At 38.6% G+C, this 22,447-nt stretch overlaps 1 protein-coding gene across 1 annotated transcript; it reads left to right on the top strand.

Annotated features, from left to right (window-relative positions):
• Positions 1-1,649: 1,649 nt before the first annotated feature.
• LOC144965304 (elongation factor 1-beta-like) lies at positions 1,650-18,621 on the top strand. Its single transcript, XM_078900525.1, has 6 exons — positions 1,650-1,809; positions 13,867-13,989; positions 15,035-15,225; positions 15,747-15,872; positions 16,990-17,057; positions 18,488-18,621. The coding sequence occupies exons 1-6, from the start codon at positions 1,730-1,732 to the stop codon at positions 18,572-18,574; spliced, it is 675 nt and encodes a 224-aa protein (XP_078756651.1). The 5' UTR covers positions 1,650-1,729; the 3' UTR covers positions 18,575-18,621.
• Positions 18,622-22,447: the final 3,826 nt, after the last annotated feature.

The following is a 22,447-nucleotide window of genomic DNA, read 5'->3' on the forward strand; positions in this document are numbered from 1 at the left end:
ACAGGCTGGTATTTGCCCACCCTGCCCATTATTACCAGCCGTCCCTGTCCTGAAATGAAACTAGGAGTCGCATTGCTATTTCATGGTTAAAAAACAAACAAAACAAGGTTAGGTTGATGGTCACAACTTTATGAATAATGGAAGAAATTATGATTGGAAAGAAATTGAGTCACGGAGTTGAAGGGTTAGATATAACATACTTTACATAAATGAAAGCACATGAACTGTAAGGACTTGTTTTGAAATGCCATGTGCCGCATTTTAATGATTTGTCAAAACATTATTTTATTTTATTCTTCTTCCGCGTTGAGTTTTTGAGTACCCATGGAATTTATTCTTAAATACAAGTTGTGTCGTTTCATTATGATTAGGAAGACATAAGGAAAATGAGGAATGAAATTGCAAACATGTTTATTTGAAACTCTTCTTATTTTTTATTTAAATTTAAATAAAGAGGATGACCTGCCGATAGTGTATACGATGTTAAATATTACAGGGTACGAAGAAACCTAGCGCCCATTTTTTAACAGAGTGAATCAAAATTTGTTTTCATGCTTGAGATATGATCGAGCCGCTCGATGCGCCCACTGTGTTACGTGTTCATAAATAAACAAAACAAAATGAATATGTCAACAGCAGTTGAAGATCATTTCACATTGTCAAAGACTCGGCGAAGAAATTTAATCTACAAATTTTTAGACACTTAGCTTATTGAAGTGTTATTTCTATTTTTTTTGTGTGTTGACATTATATCTATCTACCCGGCTATGCAAAACTTCCTGGTGAGTATTTATTAATTTCAGAGGAGTGATACGGATCCCATAACGCACTGCTATACTCTAGTGTTGGTCTAACTTAAGCTTTATAGCATTTCTCTTTTATGTATTCTTTGTAGTCGAAATGGTTTCTTCTCAAGAATCCCAGGATGGAGTTTTCCTTTTGCTTATGCTTGCAATGTGGTCTTTACAAGGCAGGCGATTGTTTATCGTTACTCCGAGATATTTTGCTTTGGTGACTTCTTTTAGTGTGATGTTGTGTGTCGTATATTTTGATGGTATTATATTCCTTTTGTTGGTAATTTTCATGACTTGGCATTTCCACGAGATTGTAATTTTCCCATAACTGTAGGTTATCAAGGTCCCGCTGAAGAAATTCTGAGTCTTCTTTCTGCCTTATTGCTTTGTACAAAATGCTTTATTCCGCTATAATAATATAGTCTCAGTTGAGTTCCTGCATTGATGTAGATAAGGAACAAGAGAGGCCCAGAACGGTATCTTAGGGCACACCTAATAGTACTGGAGCTGACTCTGTCATTGCACCTTCAATTCCGACTTGTTGTTTACCTGTCTAACGGCCGACATTCTGTATCAGTGGGGTATGGCGGTGTCGCCCACTCGCACTGTCGTGATAACGGCTTTAGAGCCTTTTGTTAAACACTGTTGTGACACATTTGTCGGGCAGGTTCAGGACAGTTCAGTAGTGTGCAAAAGTTTTCGAGTTTGGGTGGATAGAAATATTTCGTCAAGCTTTTGTCAAAAGTAGATGCCACCAAATGCCAGTCATGAACGCAGACTTTGGTTCTCATCGATGCAACGAATCACTTCATTTCGGTATACCGGTGCTCTAAACTTCCGTCTTTTCTTCTTCCGCTCCTCCTCTTTCTCGTCGCCTGTGGACTCGTGGAAGTCACCATTTCATATATCTAGCAGACGACTTACAAATTCAAACTATGGGTTTTGGAAATCTGAAAACTCAAGCTGGCCTCCAGGCTCTGAACAACTTCCTTGCAGACAAGAGCTACGTTGAAGGGTAATATTGTCTACATTGACAAAGCTGTTCCATTATTGGACTGCGAATGTGTGAGAGTCGCGAGTGGGGTGTTTTTATCTGATTTAAGAATTTGAATTTGAGCTTTAATAGAGAGCTGAGCCGGTGTTACCAATACTTAGCTTCTATAACCAGGACAAATCATTCGTTTGGACAGAAAAATAAATAAAAACTTACCGCTTACCGTCAAAAGCAGTTTAGATTTGAAGATGCATTTGTTTTCTATCAAAAAACATTCGGTAATGGACAATCCTTGATGAATTTCAAAAGTTGTGTTGAAATTATATCCTAATTGTTTTCATGATTAATTCCTCGCGAAATCGTGTGGGTCCCGTTTCTGTTATCAAGGTTCCGCCTAGCCAGGCAGGGTTGCCAGATCATTTTTGAGTAAGAGACCAAACTAGAGAGGTGGGCCTTCGGCCGACCAACCTCCGCTGCACGTCCAACTCGCCTTGAGCATGCATTCACGTAAAATATAAAGATTTTTTTTAAAAACCTACCTCTGTTTCAAAAACTAGCGTCTTTCAACTTTCTAAGAAACATTTTGATTTTTCAGAACTTTAGTTCGTTAAAAAAATACCGGCCAATCTGACCCGTTGAGTCGAATGAAAACGAAATTTTGTTGTTTACACGGTTCAAAGGAAATGTCGTAAATAAGCTTTCATGGACTTCCTGTGTTGTTTTTACAGTGTCACGTGACCTTTTTGAGAAATTTGTCGTCTGCTACAAATAATTAGACCGGTAGGGGGTAGATATTTTCGTTGGCGAAGAGAAAAAGTGAGTATTATTTCTTGGACTTGTAGAGAGGCCTAGGGTCCACCAGCAGTCAAGTTGATTGAATAAAAGAAAAAAAGGCCTTTTTTATCCGCCGCCACCACCACCGTGAGAGTGGAGGGGGGGGGTGCATGCCGACGAGAGGGAGACGTGTCGATTGGTGACCTTGGTGACGTAGACATCTCAAGGATGCTGGCAGTTGCAGTTGCAGGTGTTCTTAACCCTTAACAGCGAAGCTAATTTTTTGCTTTTAGATAGTAGTTTGCTTTTATCTTTATTATTGTTAACGGGGAATACAGCGTTTCCACCAAGAGAGTAGTCAGACTATCGCAACTCGGACTTCAATTGTCTATAATAGTTTTGCCGTTACTCAGGCCTCGAAGTGGGCCGGGAAAACCGGGAAAAGCCGGGAACTTTATTTTGAAATTTCCCGACCGGGAAAAGCCGGGAAAATCGGTGAAAATTGTCTGGGGCCGGGAAAAAGCCGTGAGAAAAATTTAGGTGAACAACAACCCAACATGTATTCTTCCTGCGAACGATCGGCTTAGAGCATGGCAGCAGCCTCTTATGGTTTCCTCACACTACTAGGCCCTATGTTATGACGATCGACCCAATCAGCAAAGTCCGGTCTGAATTCGTAGAGTACACAGACTATTACCATGTTTCCTGTGCATGACGTAATTAAAGTGGTTTAGAGTCATCGCTGAAACACTGGAAGACGGCAATGGGATAGTTGCGTCAGTTGTTGAATAAATTATCCAGGCACGGTTGATAAGTAAAAAAACCAAATTATGTTGTAGTTACATTTGAAACAAACAAAGTATATCACTGATCTCGTCTCATTGAGATATAAAGAATGATATAAAAATCAAGAAAATCGGCCGATAAATAAAAAAGTTGCTAAAAAAATCGAAAATAAACAAAAGCAATTTTTAAAATCGAATTTATTCGTAAAACAGTTGGTTTTCAACCGATTTTTCTGAAACAAGGACCAATGTTGTTCTTTTTTCAAGCCGATTTCAACAATGTGACTTTCAAATTCCTCAGAATTATATTTTTTACTTTTAGATTTTAGCTTTTAGGCCTACTCAAAAAGGTGTTATATTCCTTGCCACTTGCACAACAATAGCGTAATACATCGACGGCGAGAAGCGTCTTTGTTTCGACCAGCCGTTCGGTTAGATAGCCTGTGATTGGTCAAAGACTTAAAGACGCTTGATTCACTCAGTTGACTCATCATTGTCGACAAGACAAGAGTGATAGAAACACACATCCCTCCCCTCATCTTAGTAGTGTGTGTTTTTTTGTTTTTTTTTGTGTGTTTTTGACTTGGTCATGAATGCGATTGTTAGCTAAGCTAAGAAAGACGGTCGACGTCCTTGGGCTACTTTAATTAATTTTCGTGACTTGTTATTCAATTATTTGGAGATGGCAGATTAAGGTCGTTTGCTCATTGTAATTTGTACTAAGTTTGTTTTGTCTGTCTCTAGATTAACTAGCTTTATTTCATTCATGTGCAATTCAATAAGTAGGCCACAAGTCTTTGGACGCTACTTTCTCATAGTAATATTCAAATGTCTTTTTCTCTCTATTGATTTCTCTTCTCTTTGTCTCTTTTCTCCCCATTTCTCTCTCTCTCTCTTCTCTCTCTCTCTCTCTCTCTCTCTCTCTCTCTCTCTCTCTCTCTCTCTATCTGTCTCTCTCTTTTTTTAAATATTTTTTTTGCATGTTGTAGGAGGCCTAGACTTTACAGGAATACGTCCAAGTGTTAATAGCCAGAGTCAATATATTTCTTTCTCTCAGTCTCAGCCACTCTCTTTTTCACTCACATCTCTCTCTCTCTCTCTTCTCTCTCTCTCTCTCTCTCTCTCTCCTCTTCTCTCTCTCTCTCTCTCTCTCTCTCTCTCTCTCTCTCTCTCTCTCTCTCTCTCTCTCTCTTTTTTTTTCCTTTTTTTTTTCCCACGGATGGTGTAGGCTTAGATACTGGATGGCTTGTTATAGTAATATGTACTACGAGTCAATAATTTCCCCCTCTTTTCTGATTCCTCTCTCTCTCTCTCTCTCTCTCTCTCTCTCTCTCTCTCTCTCTCTCTCTCTCTCTCTCTCTTCTCTCTCTCTCTCCTCTATATATATATATATATATATATATATATATATATATATATATATATATATATATATATATATATATATATATATATATATATATATAGGTAGTGGTAACTGGTCTAGAATTGATGAATATGCTTGAAAATTACTACCTTAAAATTTTCCCTAGAGCCTGGAAAAAACCGGGAAAAAGCAGGGAAAAATATTTTCCTGAATCACTTCTAGGCCTGGTTACTTGTCTTTTGATGATAGAAGATTTGGTGTTAGGTCAAAGATCGAATTTCGCCGCTAAAAGGTTGCATTGCTACTGGGTTTGCTCTTCCCCCCTACCCACCTTTTTTTTTCTTCTTTTTTTTTTCACCTTAGTATTGTTGATTGCTGCTATTTCCTTTTTTATGATTAGCAAGTGCCGTAGGAGTCTCACTGGATGCAGGAGTACTGCAATTAACCCTTTGCCAGTGACACTGATTTTTTTGTTTTTCAAATAATAGTCTTCATTTATATTATTTTTTAACGCAGAAAAAACAAACGTTTCCACCATAAGAGCAGTAAGAATATTGATAAAAAGCGCTTTGAGCACGTTGGGTGGATATTGCTCTATATAAAAGCTCAAGTTTTTAAATTGTAATTTGTTTTTTGTCTTTTGATGAAAACGGTAAGATTTTATTTTTGGTCCAAGTAAGATTGATATTCGCCTTTAAAAGGTTAAGTTGTTTTGTTTTTTCAGTTTTTTTGTTGTTTTGTTTTTCAAATGCGGATACGCTGCTTCTTCCTTTTTTTTTTCCTCAACTGACAAGCTATCGCCGTACTTACCCGCATGGCTTGCACACACAAAAGGATACATCTAAGTCACAAAACCTTACATCCAGGTCACAAAATCAGACAACTAGGCCACACATCAAGACATCTCTGTTTCGTTTGTTCCAAGATAGCATAACAAACCAGACGTCTTGGAGTTCGAAAAAGCTTTCCATAAAATATTTGGTATTTGCAAGACCCCCAGAAACCAATTCCCTATACAGCTCTTGTGCACGGTTACTTATGACCTTGATTTCTTTCGTACCCACCCCCCAAAATCCCACATATTGTGTGGTATAGGCAGAACATAGTAAATAGCTGGACTGCCACATGCGTGACTAAATTGGCCAAAGAGAGAATCTATACTTTGGCATTAGACACCCATTACCTGATGTCTTGGTTTTTAATCCTAGCCTAGTGAGAGAGAGAAAACAAAACAATCATACATGTATCTGCAAACAACAGAACGTTTTCATTTTACATTGAGATGGGAAGGGGAAGGGATAACATTATGACAAGAGAGAGAGAGAGAGAGAGAGAGAGGGTGAGAGAGAGAGAGAGAGAGATGGGCGGGGGGATGGGGGATAGTAAGGGGGAATGGGTAAAGATGAAAGAAACAATGGGTTGCCTGATGACGTAGATCAAAGGATTGTTACAGCGGTGTTCACGGAGCGTACTTCGTGAAATTTTAACCTTTTACAGTGACACTGATTTTTTTCTCCAGATTGCTTATGCAGAATAAATCGTTTCCACCAAGAGAGCAGAAGTAAGAGTATATTTCGACTTGGGCTTCAATTAAACTATAAATCGCAAAGCTTGTCTTTTAATGATAACATTAAGACTAAGATCTGGAGTTTGGGGAGTGTAAGATGGAATCTCGCCATTAATGGTTAAAATTGTTTTTATTTTTTTTTAAATAACACACACACACACATACACACACACACACACACACACACACACGACAGCGAGGACCATCTATTGCTTGTGTTGCAACGGTAAACCAGTTTACGTGTACGTAGATCCTGAGGCTAGATGCCCCGTTACCGTGTACGTAGGCACTCCCAAAAAAAAAAAAAAAGAAAGAGACACACACACACATACACACGCACACACACACACACACACACACACACACACACACACACACACACACACACACACACAGTCTTGCATCCGCTACGAACTAATTTTGCGCACCAATTTTTACTGCACTAATGCACCAAATTGCATACCTATCTAGGGACACTTTTTTCCGTATCTTTTTCTCAATAAACTTTTTAAAAAACCTTTGTTTTGCGCGGCAGGCGGCAGGCACTTGGCACTAGGGGCACCAACCATTGGACAGACGAAAAAAAAACACACGATTTCGCGAGGAATGAATGATGAAAATATTTAGGATATAATTTCAAACACAACTTTTGAAATTCATCAAGGATTGTCTAGTACCGAATGTTTTTTGATAGAAAACAAATGTAGCTTCAAATCTAAACTGCTTTTGACGGTAAGCGGTAAGTTTTTATTTATTTTTCTGTCCAAACGAATGATTTGTCCTGGTTATAGAAGCTAAGTATTGGTAACACCGGCTCAGCTCTCTAGCTATAGCAAGAGGCCAGATTCCTCGGCAGGAGCCCAAATACCACCAAACCCACCTTAGCCTCGCGAAAACTCTTTAGATTTGTTAAACAATTTAGATAGGATAAGGAAAATTCGTATATATAGAAGCATTAGCAAATGCAATCTGTGGCGTTAGCACGTGTTGCATTTAGATATTTAGATTGCCAAATAAAATAAGTTTTACCGGTACCAGAGTAAAACGATATAACGGGGAAAGTCAGAGGAAGCCAAAAAGTTGGTTACAGGAGGCCAAGTGGCCAAACCAAATGCAATTTGGTGCATTAGTGCAGTAAAAATTGGTGCGCAAAATTAGTTCGTAGTGGATGCGAGACTGCGTGCGTGTGTGTGTGTGTGTGTGTATGTGCGTGTGTGTGTATGTGTGTGTGTCTCTTTTTTTTGGGGGGGGGGGGGGTGCGTACACGGTAACGGGGCATCTCGCCTCAGGATCTACGTACACGTAAACTGATTTACCGTTGCAACACATGCAATAGATGGTCCTCGCTGTCGTGACCGCGCGCGCTCGTGTGTGTGTGTGTTATATTTTTAAAAATCAAAACAATTTTAACCATTATTGGCGAGATTCCATCTTACACTCCCCAAACTCCAGATCTTAGTCTTAATGTTATCATTAAAAGACAAGCTTTGCGATTTATAGTTTAATTGAAGCCCGAGTCGAAATATACTCTTACTACTGCTCTCTTGGTGGAAATGATTTATTCTGCATAAGCAATCTGCAGAAAAAAAACTGTCACTGTAAAAGGTTAAAGTTTCACGAAGTACGCTCCGTGAACACCGCTGTAACAATCCTTTGATCTACATCATCAGGCAACCCATTGTTTCTTTCATCTTTTCCCATTCCCCCCTCCCACCACCCCCTCCCCCCCCCCCCCCCCCCCATTCCCCCGCCCATCTCTCTCTCTCTCTCTCTTCTCTCTCTCTCTCTCTCTCTCTCTCTCTCTCTCTCTCTCTCTCTCTCTCTCTCTCTCTCTCCTCTCTCTCTCTCTCTCTCTCTCTCTCTCTCTCTCTTTTGTCATAATGTTATCCCTTCCCCTTCCCATCTCATTGTAAAATGAAAACGTTCTGCTGTTTGCAGATACATGTATGATTGTTTTGTTTTTTCTCTCTCACTAGGCATTTGAAAAAAAAACAAAAACAACTTAACCTTTTAAAGGCGAATATCAATCTTACTTGGACCAAAAATAAAATCTTACCGTTTTCATCAAAAGACAAAAAACAAAATACAATTTAAAAACATGAGCTTTTATATAGGGCAATATCCACCCAACGTGCTCAAAGCGCTTTTTATCAATATTCTTACTGCTCTTATGGTGGAAACGTTTTTGTTTTTCTGCGTTAAAAAATAATATAAATGAAGACTATTATTTCAAAACAAAAAAAATCAGTGTCACTGGCAAAGGGTTAATTGCAGTACTCCTGCATCCTGTGAGACTCCTACGGCACTTGCTAATCATGAAAAAGGAAATAGCAATCAACAATACTAAGGTGAAAAAAAAAAGAAAAAAAAAAAAGGTGGGGGGGGGGGAGCAAATCCAGTAGCAATGCAACCTTTTAGCGGCGAAATTCGATCTTTGACCTAACACCAAATCTCCTATCATCAAAAGACAAGTAACGGCAAAACGATTATAGACAATTGAAGTCCGAGTTGCGATAGTCTGACTGCTCTCTTGGTGGAAACGCTGTATTCCCCGTTAACAATAATAAAGATAAAAGCAAACTATTATCTAAAAGCAAAAAATTAGCTTCGCTGTTAAGGGGTTAAGAACACCTGCAACTGCAACTGCCAGCATCCTTGAGATGCTCTACGTCACCAAGGTCACCAATCGACACATCTCCATCTCGTCGGCATGCACCCCCCCCCCCCCCCCCCCCCCCCCCCCTTCCACTCTTTCAAGGTGGTGGTGGCGGCGGATAAAAAAGGCCTTTTTTCTTTCATTCAATCAACTTGACTGCTGGTGGACCCTAGGCCTCTCTACAAGTACAAGAAATAATACTCACTTTTTCTCTGCTCCAACGAAAATATCTACCCCCTACCGGTCTAATTATTTGTAGCAGAATTTCTCAAAACGGTCACGTGACACTGTAAAAGCAACACAGGAAGTCCATGAAAGCTTATTTACGGCATTTCCTTTGAACCGTGTAAACAACAAAATTGTTTTCGACTCAACGGGTCAGATTGGCCGGTATTTTTTTAACGAACTAAAGTTCTGAAAAATCAAAATGTTTCTTAGAAAGTTGAACGATGCTAGTTTTTGAAACAGAGGTAGGTTTTTAAAAAAAATCTTTATATTTTACGTGAATGCATGCTCAAGGCGAGTTGGACGTGCAGCGGAGGTTGGTCGGCCAAAGGCCCACCTCTCTAGAGCTAGAACTCTGGAACAAGACCACTCTGATTCTGTCACTCACTCTGATAATTAGGTGGAATGAAGGGGAGAATTCCATATTCAGGCGCCACCTCAATGGCTATTATTTGGAATCGTTTCAGATCAGCCACTTTCAAATGGAAAAAGACAATTATAGCAGCCAAGCAGGCCCATCATGATAAGTTAAAAAATACTAAATCTTTAAAACAGCTTTTCTCAACATGTGATGAAATTCTAGGAAAATCAACACCATCATACCTCTCTTCTTTGTAAAATGATGCCAAGTTACTTGAAATGTTTGCTTTATTTTTTACTCAGAAAATTGACACATTTCGAAACGACTTTAGACAATTTTGAGTTTTATACAGATAAAGTCTTTTGATGGTGACACTTTAAATTCTTTTCAACCAGTCTCAGAAAAATTTATAAAGAATCTAATAATAGTAGTATCGAATGGCTACACCTCTATTTTGAATCTTTTAATCCATTCTTCAAATTCTTTTCCTGCCTTATAGGCTGTCTCGTAGCCTCCTGATAGGCTTGTCACTGGGCAGTGGATGACGATGTGGTCCATTGTCTCAGGGCCTCCTTGGCAATGACGGCATGCATCTGATTCTCTCAGATTCCATCTATGCATGTTAGCTGCGGTTCTGCCATGTCCTGTCAAAATGCGGTTGGAGGTGACCCAGCATTTTCGGCTATTGCAGAGAAAGCCAGGTGTTCTTTCTGTTGGGTCGGGTATGATGTCGCCTCCCCTGGGGCTGTCTTGGTTCCACATCGACATCCATTCCTCTTTCACGTTGAAATGTTCTCTTGAAGTTTTAAAAGGTTTCCTTGATTTCAGTCTTGACGTTGTTGGGGCTTCTTCTAGGACCTCCTTCAGTGGGACCCTGTCAGTGACCTCAATTTTGGCATGCATTCTTTGGTTTAATTCTTGTCTTCTGATATCCTACGGTGCTATGCCACTTAGTGTTGGGAGCCATTGGGTTGGGGTTGGCTTGAGGCATCCTGTTATGATCCTCATTGATTCTCTTAGCTTGACATCAATCAGTTTGGCATGTGGGCTCCTCATCCAGACTGGAGTGCAGTATTCTCCCACACTATAGCAAAGTGCCAAAGCAGATGTTCTAAGTACTTGTTGTGAGGCTCCCCAATTAGTACTTGCCAGTTTCCTCAGGATACAGTTTCTTTTTGAGATCTTGTTTGGTTTTCCTTCAAGATGTTTGCAGTAGTTTAATTGTCTGTCCAACGTGACACCTAGGTATTTTGGGTTGTGGTCTGAGGGCAGTCTGGCATTTCCAGCTATGATGTTGATTTCTTTTTTGGCCTCTCTGTTGTTGAGATGAAATGTGGTAGATACTGATTTGGAGGTATTCATTCTGAGATACCATTTGTCAAAAAAGATTTTTAGTTGTGTCGTGTCTTCACTGAGAGCTTTTTCAATTTCTTTCCAGTTGTTTGATTGGTAGGTCAGCGCCCAGTCATCCGCATAGCCAAGTTTTAGTGATTGGCTGCTTGGCATGTCGCTGATATATACGTTGAAAAGTGTTGGTGCTAATACTGAGCTGGGACTCCATTTTTTATCTTTCTTGTTTTGCTTTTGTCTCCCCCCAGCATAACATGGAATTGTCTTGTGCCAATCATGGTTGATAGCACCAGCTTTAACATTAATCCACAGGTCCAAACGGTGTCATAAGCAGCTGATAGGTCAATCAGGACTGCACCTGTCTATTTTTGTTCAAAGCCTGACTCAATGTAGGAGGTCAGGGTGAGGACCTGTTCTGTCGTTCCTCTTTTTGGTCGGAAGCCTGCCTGTTGGGGTAGTATATGTGGGTCAATGAATGGGGTGATTCGTTCCAGTATGATTCTTTCTAAGAGTTTGTATAAGCAACATATGAGCGATATTGGTCTGTAACTGGATGGTTCAGTGGGTGGTTTGCCTGGTTTTAGAATAGCAATTACTTTTGCATGCTTCCATGTTTGTGGGCATGTTCCCTTTTCCAAGATGTCTGTCATGGCATTTGCCAGCCAGTTAATTGCCTTTGGTCCAAAGTGGGTGATCATATCGGGGTAGATTCCATCTATTCCTGCAGCCTTACCATTTTTTATTTTCTTTATTGATTCAATCATTTCTTCTGATGTTATTGGGGCAGTGAGAAACATGCCTTGTTCAGGTAAAGTTTTAAGAGTGCTCTGATATTTTCTTATTCCTTTTTCAAATTGCTGATTTGGTGTATGATATCCTCTTTGCTTGATTTCTTTTGCGATTTCATCAGCAGTAATTTGTGATGCTGTTTTTGTATGGTGAGATTCAGGATTGAGCTTTTTGACGGTTTGCTATGCATGACGACTGGATCGACTGAGGTCAAGGTTTTCCACTACTTCGATCCATCTTTCTTTTCGGTTTTCATGCATTGAATTTAGAAGTTTATCTGCTATCTGTTGGTCATTTGTCTCTTCATATTCTTTCATAGTTGTTTGCTCTGTTCATTCCAACATGGAATCTACTGCTTACGGAAGCCTCTTGGGATGGTTTTCTTTGCGGCGGAGAGAACAAGTTTGTTAAATCTTCCAATCTAATAATGAAGGACCCAAATAAATCTAGTGAGTTAGATCCCCTTCCAACATCGCTTTTAAATTTTGCTTTGACGAGCTTATTCTGACAATAACTCAAATAATTAATCAGTCTCTGCAAACTGGTATCATCCCCTCTTGTTTTAAGACAGGTCTGATTACCCCACTTTTAAGAAAAGAAACCCTCATAAGACAATATTGATTTTGAAGACTACAGACCCGTTTCAAGCCTTCCTTTTATTTTAAAAAAATCCTGGAAAGCAGTTCTTTACCAATTCAATTTACATTAAAAATTGCATGATCTATAAATGAGCCATTCTGATCAGCTTTTATAGGGAAAACCATAGCACCAAGACTTTGCTGTTAAGGGTAGTAAATAATTTGATTTTAAATGCTGACAAAAATGAGGTGAACATTTTATGTATGTTGGACTTATCGGCTGCATTTGAATCTTATTTAACGAATCGTCGGACTGTGTTGTGATTCAAAATGTCAGAGCATCTGATCATCCTCAGAAATTCGGTATGCCACAGGGATCAGTACTGGGCCCAGTTCTTTTTACAATGTACATAAAGCCTCTTGGATCAATTATTTCTGATTTTGACCTAAATTACCAAATTTATGCTGACGATAGTCAAATCTTTAAGTTTAAGTCAGCAACCTCCGACCTTTTACATCTTTTAATTTCCAATTAGTTTCCAATCTTGCTTTGTTAAATTGAAAACTTGGATGGAGCTGAAAATACTAAAACTTAAAAAGATAGTAAGACTGAAATTACATTTATCGATAGGCCAGCAATCCTTAAAAATGTGTAAAGTGAAACTGCTAAGGTTGTTCGAAATTTGGGTGTATTTTTTAATTCAGATTTGTCTTTTACCAGCCAAGCAAACCATATTGTTAGGTTAATGTACATGGAAATGAGAATACGTAGTGTTAGACATCGCATTACAAGAGACATCTCTGCCTTGTTAGTTAATTCTCTAACCTTGCCAAAGATAGATTATTGCAATTTTCTCCTCTCTTCTATAAATAAAGACAAAATAAAATCCCTCCAGGTAGCCCAGATCAATGCTGCCAGGCCTATTTATAGAGAAAGAGGAGAAATAAATCTGCATTGGGTTTGCTAAGAGAACTCCACTGGCTTCCTGTTGAGAAATGTATAGAATACAAGATCTGTACTATTGTTTTTAAATCACTGCACTCTGATTATCCTGGATACATTAATGACATGCTTAAATTCTATGTCCCATCCAGAAATATCAGATCAAAGTCCGTTAATCACATACTTGTGAAGTCAAAAATGACTCGCAAAATTGTCGAGCATGCATTTGAATATTTTGCTTCCCTTTTATATGGAACTCCCTTCCAAGATATATCAGAGAAGTAATGGTGCAGAATTCTTTTTAAAAAAACATCTTAAAACGTTTCTTTTTAATATGTAACACTAGAATTATATTGCTTTGTTTCATATTGCATGTTTTAAGTGATTGTATGAAAGTTGCCACGTTACTGAAGCGCTTTGAGCTTGTTGATATACGGGGTAAGGCGCTATATAAAAACCATATATATATATATATTATATATTATTATTATTATTATTATTATTATTATTATTATTATTATTATTATTATTATTATTATTATTATTATTATTATATTATTATTATCATTATTATTATTATTATATTATTATTATTATTATTATTATTATTATTATTATTATTATTATTATTATTATTATTATTATTATTATTATTAAATAGACAACCTATACCATGTATTACAGATTTGTCCCATCACAAGCTGACATTGTTGTGTATGATGCTGTAGGAAAAGCTCCTGCTGCAAGCCTTCCACATGCTTTACGTTGGTGGAACCAAATCGCATCTTACCAAAGTGTCAAAACCAGGTAAATTTACTTCTTTTGCTATTGGCAGTTCTTATCTGTAGACCTGTAAATTCTCAGTCAATTAAATGAAATCAGTCAATGTGTCAAATTCAAATATTTAAAAAAAAGGAAAGAAAGAAAGAAGTGAAGAAAGAAAGAATTCACAAATCGTAGTCGAATGACCGTAAAGTAATTAGGAGTGTTCCATAACGCTACGCAAAGCTCATGGGAGCCGTTAATATTAACGATGGATTTATTGCCAAGGCTAAGCGGCGCTTTTTAGAATTGGCGTGACTGAACACATCCCAGTGTATTTTCACACAGCCTTCTTTAAATTATTTTTTCACTTTCCAACCTGTCGTGATCCCAACGGTAGCCAATTTTAACTGAGCCGCCGAGCGATAAATTTCACTGTTTCGTCTAAGCCAAAATTGACCACAATTACAAGCTGGGTTTTAAAAGTATAAAAAAAAAAAAATGCGAATGCCGGAAGTAACATCTCTAGTAGATGATGGAGACACCTTTAAATCGAAAGTTAGATTAGGATAGATTGCTACAAGCACATTTCGATTGCCTCGCATTGTAAACAAACTGGTTGACCGTTTCTTCACTGATTGAGTACCTGATCATAAGGAACAATGGTAAGTAGCCTAATTAATTCCCGTGCAAATCAGGACGTTTTCTGCCATTGTTTTGCTCAAGCCCAAGCGAGCTTGCTGTTTTGTGGCGATTTACCTTCATTTCGATTCTTTGAATTTTTCCGCTACGCCTGCCGAAGTTTTTTCTTGATAATTCACTTCTACTTAATAATTCAGTGTATTGGCCAGAAGTCATATTTATTTAAGTTTTTTTTTCTCTGTCATTTACTGATTGAAAATCAAGTTTGCTCATTGCTACATTATTCTAATGTTCTCACAATGGCTGAGCTGTTCGTGGATCGCAATTCAGACTTGTCGAGCATCGATAAAGTTAAAGATGTGAGTGTGAGGAATAAATTCAATTGGTCATGGCTAGAAGTTAAAAATGATAATGGTGATTATTTTTCTGACTATTCTCTTTGTTCTAGTCTTCCTGGTGTGAAGAAACCAGTTGATTCTTATGGATCTTGCTCAGCTGCTCCTGCTGCTGGTGGTGATGATGATGATGATGACGATGATGATTTTGACCTGTTTGGCTCTGATGATGAAGAAGCAGCTGCAGAAGCTCAGGCTCTCAGAGAGAAACGACTTAAAGAATATGCAGACAAGAAATCCAAGAGTAAGTTTTAAGCAGAAAGAGGATCTTAGTTTAAACAAAACATTCTTAATTATTTCTCACAGATAGCTCAAAAGAATATAGTGACAATAGAACATAATTTAGTTAAAAAAAAAAAAAGAAGTGGTTTCAACCAATGATTGAAGAGATCAAAGACATTTGCTGCAAAAATGGTGAAGTGGTATCTGGTTCTGACCCATTTTGTCAGCATAGCAGATTAACTCTACAATAGGTTATGCCTTTAAAATGATTTAATGTATTCGATTGAAAAGGAGAGACCGAAGGCTGTAAGGCAGTTGTGTAAAACATTGGTTTAAAAAATGTAAAATTTAGGCTTTTATGTTGAGCTTCTCATTGGTAGTCCTATTTTGCTCTGCCCACAGAATGGTTCTCATACATTAAAAAATACCAGAAGAAATGCCAACAATTTGTCATAAAATCGTTATGTATTGTCTTTTTTCAACCAGGATTATTCTGTGATATGATGACAAGCCTACTGTGTACTTTTCCATTATGATTTTCAGAACCTGCTGTTGTTGCCAAGAGTAGCCTTCTCTTAGATATTAAACCCTGGGATGATACCACAGACATGCTTGAAGTGGAAAAACTTGTTAGAACAATTGAAGCTGATGGTCTCCTATGGGGTGCAAGTATGTATTCTGCAATTGTTATTCTGAATTACATCAGTGGTTATTTTCAACTACTTGCTTCAAAATTTTTAAAAGCTAAACAGGTTAAGTGTAGATTGGTTGTTCTATAAGCAGTACACATTTGGGACGAGGGTAAAATGTCAGTACAGTACTCGCTGGATTATAGCGTGACGAATTCCACCATGCTTTGCAATACAGCACGCTGGAGCTTGGAGCTTGGTGACCAGATTTTTTATGTACATAATAGGTCGTTACCTTCCACAAGATTGGATTTCGACACATTTTTAGACTTCTCCTGAGATCGTGCTAGAATCCAACGAGTATTGATTGTATTAGTTAAAGGTTTCATAGCTTAGTCTGTGTTGTGGTATAAATCTATTGTATTTATAATCTTTGACTGTTTATCACAGTAATTTTTTGCAATGACAAGGCACAAATACATTTAGAATTTTTCACGTAGTCGCGAAAATGTCCAGAAATTTTTTACAAGAATATACAGGTTATGAATTTGCTGGAGAGTTTAGAAAATTCTAATGCCAAAATAGTTTAAATAGTCAAATACTTTTGAAAAAAATTACTTTGGCAAGAGTCATATTTCGACCTGCGGTTTGTTTTTGAACACATATGTTTTTACCTTCTTTCTTATTCAAGATTAAAGGCTGAAAGGTATTGATCGTTTTGCAATTTTCCATGTTTGACATTTAAAAAGATGATTGGGATTGGCAACTCTCTGTATTTTTGGATTATTTGTAATCCTTATAATTGGCAAAGGTGCTGTTATCGTTAGTACATAAAGACGTTCAATTACAGCCATATAAACGTGCTGCCCGTGGACAGTGAAATTATAAGAATCTCCTTATGGAAACAGACAGACCACACATAGATAATTCATCGATGTATTTCATGGAATAAAAATTACATTCTTATAATTTGACTGTCTCGGAAGTGCGCTTGTGTTGGTGTAAGCGATTGGCTTTCTTTATGTGGTTGCCCTTATACCATCTAATTTCTTAGATTTAAATATGATTGAGTCACTTTATCATTGATAAAATCAAGTAAAACATTTTTTGTCTCCTTTTAAAAATAAAATTTTAAAATATTTGTTCTCTTATTTCAGGTAAATTGGTTCCTTTGGCTTATGGCATCAAAAAGCTTCAAATAAATTGTGTTATTGAAGATCTTAAGGTAATATTTTATGTGATTAAACAGACATTTTTAGTTTTCCTATTGTTAGATATTTTTTCATTGTTAAAAGCTTATCAACCCTTTTCTCTCTGCATCGAGAATACGATTTCATTGATTCAATGTTGCGCTTCTGTAGCATCAATGTTAAAAACTTATCAAAATAAAATTTGATGTGACAGGAATGTCTTGAGCACCATTTGGCAAATTTATCACAGCATAGAGACTAATCCTGCACCTTGTTAAACCTTTCAAATATATTTCCAACTCACCAATACTGGTCAACAATATATTCAACAACCTTCTTTGGCTGGTCATGTTAAAAGCAAAAAGAAAAAACAGTCCAAAAAAAAATTATCCGAATGCTCCATTCAAACTGTGCTTTCTATAATATGGCAAATCTTCCTGTTCTGCGAAGCATCTTAAATTTGCAAACTTTACACTTGGTAGCTTTTGCTTCCCTCATGCGATTTCAGACAAGTCAAAGAATGTCGAAGCTTATTTAGGCTTCCATGAAAGCTCGACAAGTTTGACTAAAGTCACACTTTCATGATTTTTAGCCAATCAGTAATAAACTTAAAGCATGATCACCTCAGTTCACCCACCAATTTTGTTCATGATAAACATAATCTAAGTCCCCTATCTCAATACTGCAATATTATTTTTTATATCCTCTATATAGTCTGATCCAAATTTTAACCTCCATTTTTTTCAAAACTTTTTTCCTTTGACTTAAGTACTTTTAGCACTAGGCTCTTCATTTGTTCGTTTCTTTTTCTGTCTCTCACACATCCGAAGGTTAGTAATCGTTAAGATCATCATTGTGTGCAGCATTATGTGGGTGTCACTGTTATCCATCCCCCAAGTAAATTATATAAGCTCGTTTTCTGGAACTTCTATGAGGCTTGCTATACTCAATTTTTCTTAGCATCTCTTCTTCTTGCCTTAGGTTTTCTATGAATGCTGTGGCCAATCCACCTCATTTCCCCCCCTGATTATTTCAATAAGAAAAGCTTGATTTTTGTTTCAGAAGTTTACTTCAAATTCTGCAGTTGTGGAATTTATGCCCACTTCTAAGTTGCAAATAAATGAAGATACTTCTTTCTTAATGCATTACAAGCTTGGAGCAATATTTTAAAACTTTAGAAGTTAAATAATGCTGCCCAAGTATCTTGGGGATTCTACTTTTTCTAAAGATATTCTATGAGCTGTGACCTTTCTACATAGCAAGGCTTCATAATTGGAACTACATTTCAGCAAGGAATATGTTGCAGAGCAATCCTTCAGTACATTTTATGGTAAAACAATATGTTTAATCCTCACCATCTCCATTTTTTTTGGTTCTGTACCAGAGATGATCAGTGAATCACACTTCCATGATTTTTATTTTTATTTTATTTATGCTTGGTATATTTATTTTCATATATTCACAGATCAGTACAGATTTCCTTGAAGAAGAAATCACAAAGTTCGAAGACTTAGTCCAGTCCATGGATATTGCAGCATTTAACAAGATTTAGATAATTTATTTAGAGTTAAAATGAAATAAATGAGATGGCTTCCCATATTTTCTTTGTCTCTATTTTGTTTCGTAACATCAAGTACCTTAAATCAATTTGTGTAATTGTGTGTGACTAACAAATGTTAGAGATAAACACATACTGGATGGAGTCTTCTGACCTATTACGGTGGGCAGGAGGTCACTTGCTGTGTCTTTTATCTATATGTTTTTCTATTCCATGTTGCTGTCTTTGTTCTGGATTGAGGTTGCTTGTTTTTTGTTTGTTTGTTTTTCTGGTCCTGGCAGGGATTTATCTGGGAAGGAGATGGTCAAGAGTATACAGTGGTGTTTTAAGTTTTAACAGCATCGGCAATAATGAGGCTTATTCAGATCCTCATTTTTTTACTCCACTATTTCTCTATTGTAAATTGACTTGTTATAACGAGAGAGAGAGAGAGAGAGCGATTCAGAGACCAGGAATAATAACTCTAAAATAAAAAGCAAAAATGCATATTTATTTATCTACAAACATCACATGCAAAGTTAAGCAATTGGTATAGGCAGTGCTACAATAGCATATTGGTAGCTATTACTATCAGTACGGCTGATCTACCTATGTGTGGATAAGAGACTGCCACAATAAGCACCCTTCCAAATTAAATGAATTAACCCGTCTTACCTATTTTATTTTTATAGACCCAATGAATATTCAGATGGCCTTGCCATAGAGAAAGCGTCCCTGCACATGAGCAATCGCTTAAAAAGTGAACCCTGCAAGCAATCATCGTTTTTCCATTCTCTTGGATTTAAAATTATTTATTCATCATCATATCTTGTCGCGCCAGTGAGTCAGCCAGTCCCGGGCAGTCTGGTTGCATTCTCTCAGGTCAGCATTGGTGCAGTGAGGTCCCAGCGAGCATTCGGACAGGATGTGGTCCATGGTCTGTCTGGGGTGACCGCATGGGCATTCAGTGCCCGGTGAGATTTTCCATTTAAAGAGGTTGGTGGCGGTGTTTCCCACCTTTGCTCTAGCTCTGTTCAACGCCACCCATTCTTTTCTCTTGAGGTCTGTGCCTGCTGGGAGCTTTTCTGTTGGGGGCTGGAGGGCATCGTTTACTGTCTTGTCCCATTCTACCCATTTGTCCAGGCGGAAGAATGCTGAGTGGTCTGGGTGAAGGCTCTCTACTGTGAGGAAGCTTTTTCTTGATTTGAGCCTGCTTTTGGGGCAATTGTGGTCATGAAGGGGTGTCTCTGGTCCATTTCCTGTTTGTATTTTTGTATTTGGGCATGGGTTTCCCTCCGGATGTGTGGTGGGGCTATTCCTGCTGCACGGTAGACCAGTGGTAATGGTGTTGCTCTCAGCTGGCCCGTTATGATCCGGCAGGCGTTGTTGAGCTCGGGGTCTAGCTTGGAGGCATGGCATGATCGGGCCCATACAGCTGAGCAGTACTCCGCAGTTGAGTAGCTGAGGGCCAATGCTGTGGTCCTTAGAGTTTTAGGGTCAGTTCCCCAGTTCATGTTTGCCAGCTTTCCAAGGAGGGCATTACGCGTGGACACTTTTGCCTTGGTCTTTCTCACGTGTTCTCTGAAGGACAGAGTTCGATCAAGCGTCACTCCGAGGTACACTGGGTGGTAGTTGTACTCTAATGTCTGGCCATTCCACTTGATGTTAAGTTTTTTGTGGGCTTGGTGGTTATTGAGGTGAAATGCACACACTTGTGTTTTCCCTGGGTTGGCGTTCAGCGAGTTTTTAGTGTAGTACTTTGTAAGGGTGTCTAGGGCATTTGTCAGTCTGCTCTCGATTGGTTGGAAGGACACATCCTGTGTTGCGAGGCATAGGTCATCAGCATATATGAATCGGCGGATATTTGGGAACTCAGGCTGATCATTTGTATATATGTTGAAAAGTGTTGGAGCCAGCACTGATCCTTGGGGAAGACCATTCTTCTGGGTGCGCCACCTGCTCTTCCGGCCATCCATTTCAACAAAGAAGCGCCTGTTTTCGAGAAGTGACTGGATAATATTTACAATTTTCTTATTCTTTATCATTTTAGCCACTTTGAGGAGTAGGATCTTGTGATTCACTGTGTCATAGGCTGCAGTGAGGTCGACGAAGACTGTGCCAGTAACCTGTTTTGTCTCAAACCCATCTTCTATGAATTGTGTAAGGTTAAGAAGTTGACCACATGTTGACCGTCCTGGTCGGAATCCAGCCTGGTCTGGAGACAGTTGTTCGTCTAGACTGGGTGACATGCGGGACATAACCATTCGCTCAAATAGCTTGTATGCGATGCACAGGAGGGAGTTCGGGCGATAGCTTTTCTTGGATTTTGGATCTTTCCCCGGTTTCAGTAGGGCGACTACTCTTGCTTTCCTCCATGCACTTGGCAGCCTGTTTGTCCTTGCGCATACATTGAAGAGGTCCAATAGCCAGGATAGGGTTCTCGGGCCAAAGTGTTGAATCATCTCAGTTGTGATTCCATCCAGTCCAGATGCTTTTCCTGCCTTCAGATGGGACAAGGCCTCTAGTAGCTCCTCCAGGGTAAAAGAGTCAAGATGATCTTCACTATCCTTGAGGGCTTTGTCCATTTCACGTTTCAGGGCTTTTAGTTGGCCTCGTGCTTTCTTGGCTGGTTTCCCATTAAGTAGAAGCTGATGTGCTACTTGGTCAGGTGTTACTGCAGCCACTCTTGTCTGGGTATTTTTGTCATTATTCAGTTTTGAAATTGTAGTCCAGGCCTTTTTGCTGTTTAGGGTCATATTGGTGGAGGTTATTAATTCCTTCCATCTTTCTGATCTTTCATCGGCTATCATTGATGTGAGTTCTTCACCCAGTTCTAGGGTTTCTTCGCTGAAAGGATCCACCTTGTATGATTCAATGTATCTTTCATATAGTTTCTTGCTTTCATCTTGGAGACATGGAATATAACTTTTTCGGCATCCTCTGGGGATGTTTTTCTTTGCAACTTTCCATATGAGTGTTCTAAAGTCGTCGTATCTCTGTGGGTCACTTTTTATATTGGTGATCTCATTGTCTAAATCTTTAGTAAAGTTTTCCCAATTTGCTTTTCTAAAATTGAATCGTGGTATCGCATTTGATTCGAGGGCTTTAACAGCTGGTTTGATGCTGATGGTAATAGGCCTGTGTTGAGATTTCGGTATAGGCTCACCTACAGTCCTTTCAAAGTTTGAGAAGTGTTGAGAGGATATGAATGCCAGGTCCGGATTGTAACCTTTCTTCCACCGGGCACTCATAAAGGTTTTCTTGTCTTTGGGGTTATGGAGGATTGTGAGGTCATTGCCGGCCGCCCACTCCTCAACAGCATCTCCGTCAATGTTATTTTGCTCATATCCCCATATAGTGTTATGGCTGTTAAAATCTCCAATGATCAGGGTTGGTTTTCTATCGGATAGATTCATTTGGGGCCACTTGAATGGGGTTAATGGAGGTTTGTACACAGATATGATGGTAATCAGTGTTGTTTCTACTCTGAGAATCTCAATGTCATTTTCTGAGTGATCATCGCTTTTCAGTATGGTAGATTTTTCTCGAGTGTACATGGCACTTCCATATTTTGGGTGTTCGTGGTGTATTACTAGTTGCATGCCAGGTATGCAAGGTGGTTTTGAGTCTTTGTGGGTTTCCTGTAAGCAAATTATATCTGCTTTTAGCTCTGTCAGTATCTTGCATTTGGTATGGGAGATTCCTTCTGTGTTGAAACTTACAACATTGAAGTTTTCCATTGTCTGGGCCGAGGGGCTATCCTTTTACCGCCCAATTTATTCTCTCTGGTCGCGTAGTGTAGCAATCAGTCTCCTTCAGAGAAGGATTACAGGAGCACGACGTGAACGTTTGCTACTTGCTCCCAATTATTTATTTATATTGATGCAG

The sequence above is a fragment of the Berghia stephanieae genome, chromosome 2 (genome assembly GCF_034508935.2).
Source record: "Berghia stephanieae isolate SIO BIC M18660-M18661 chromosome 2, UCSD_Bste_1.3, whole genome shotgun sequence".
Taxonomy (NCBI): Eukaryota; Metazoa; Mollusca; class Gastropoda; order Nudibranchia; family Aeolidiidae; genus Berghia; species Berghia stephanieae.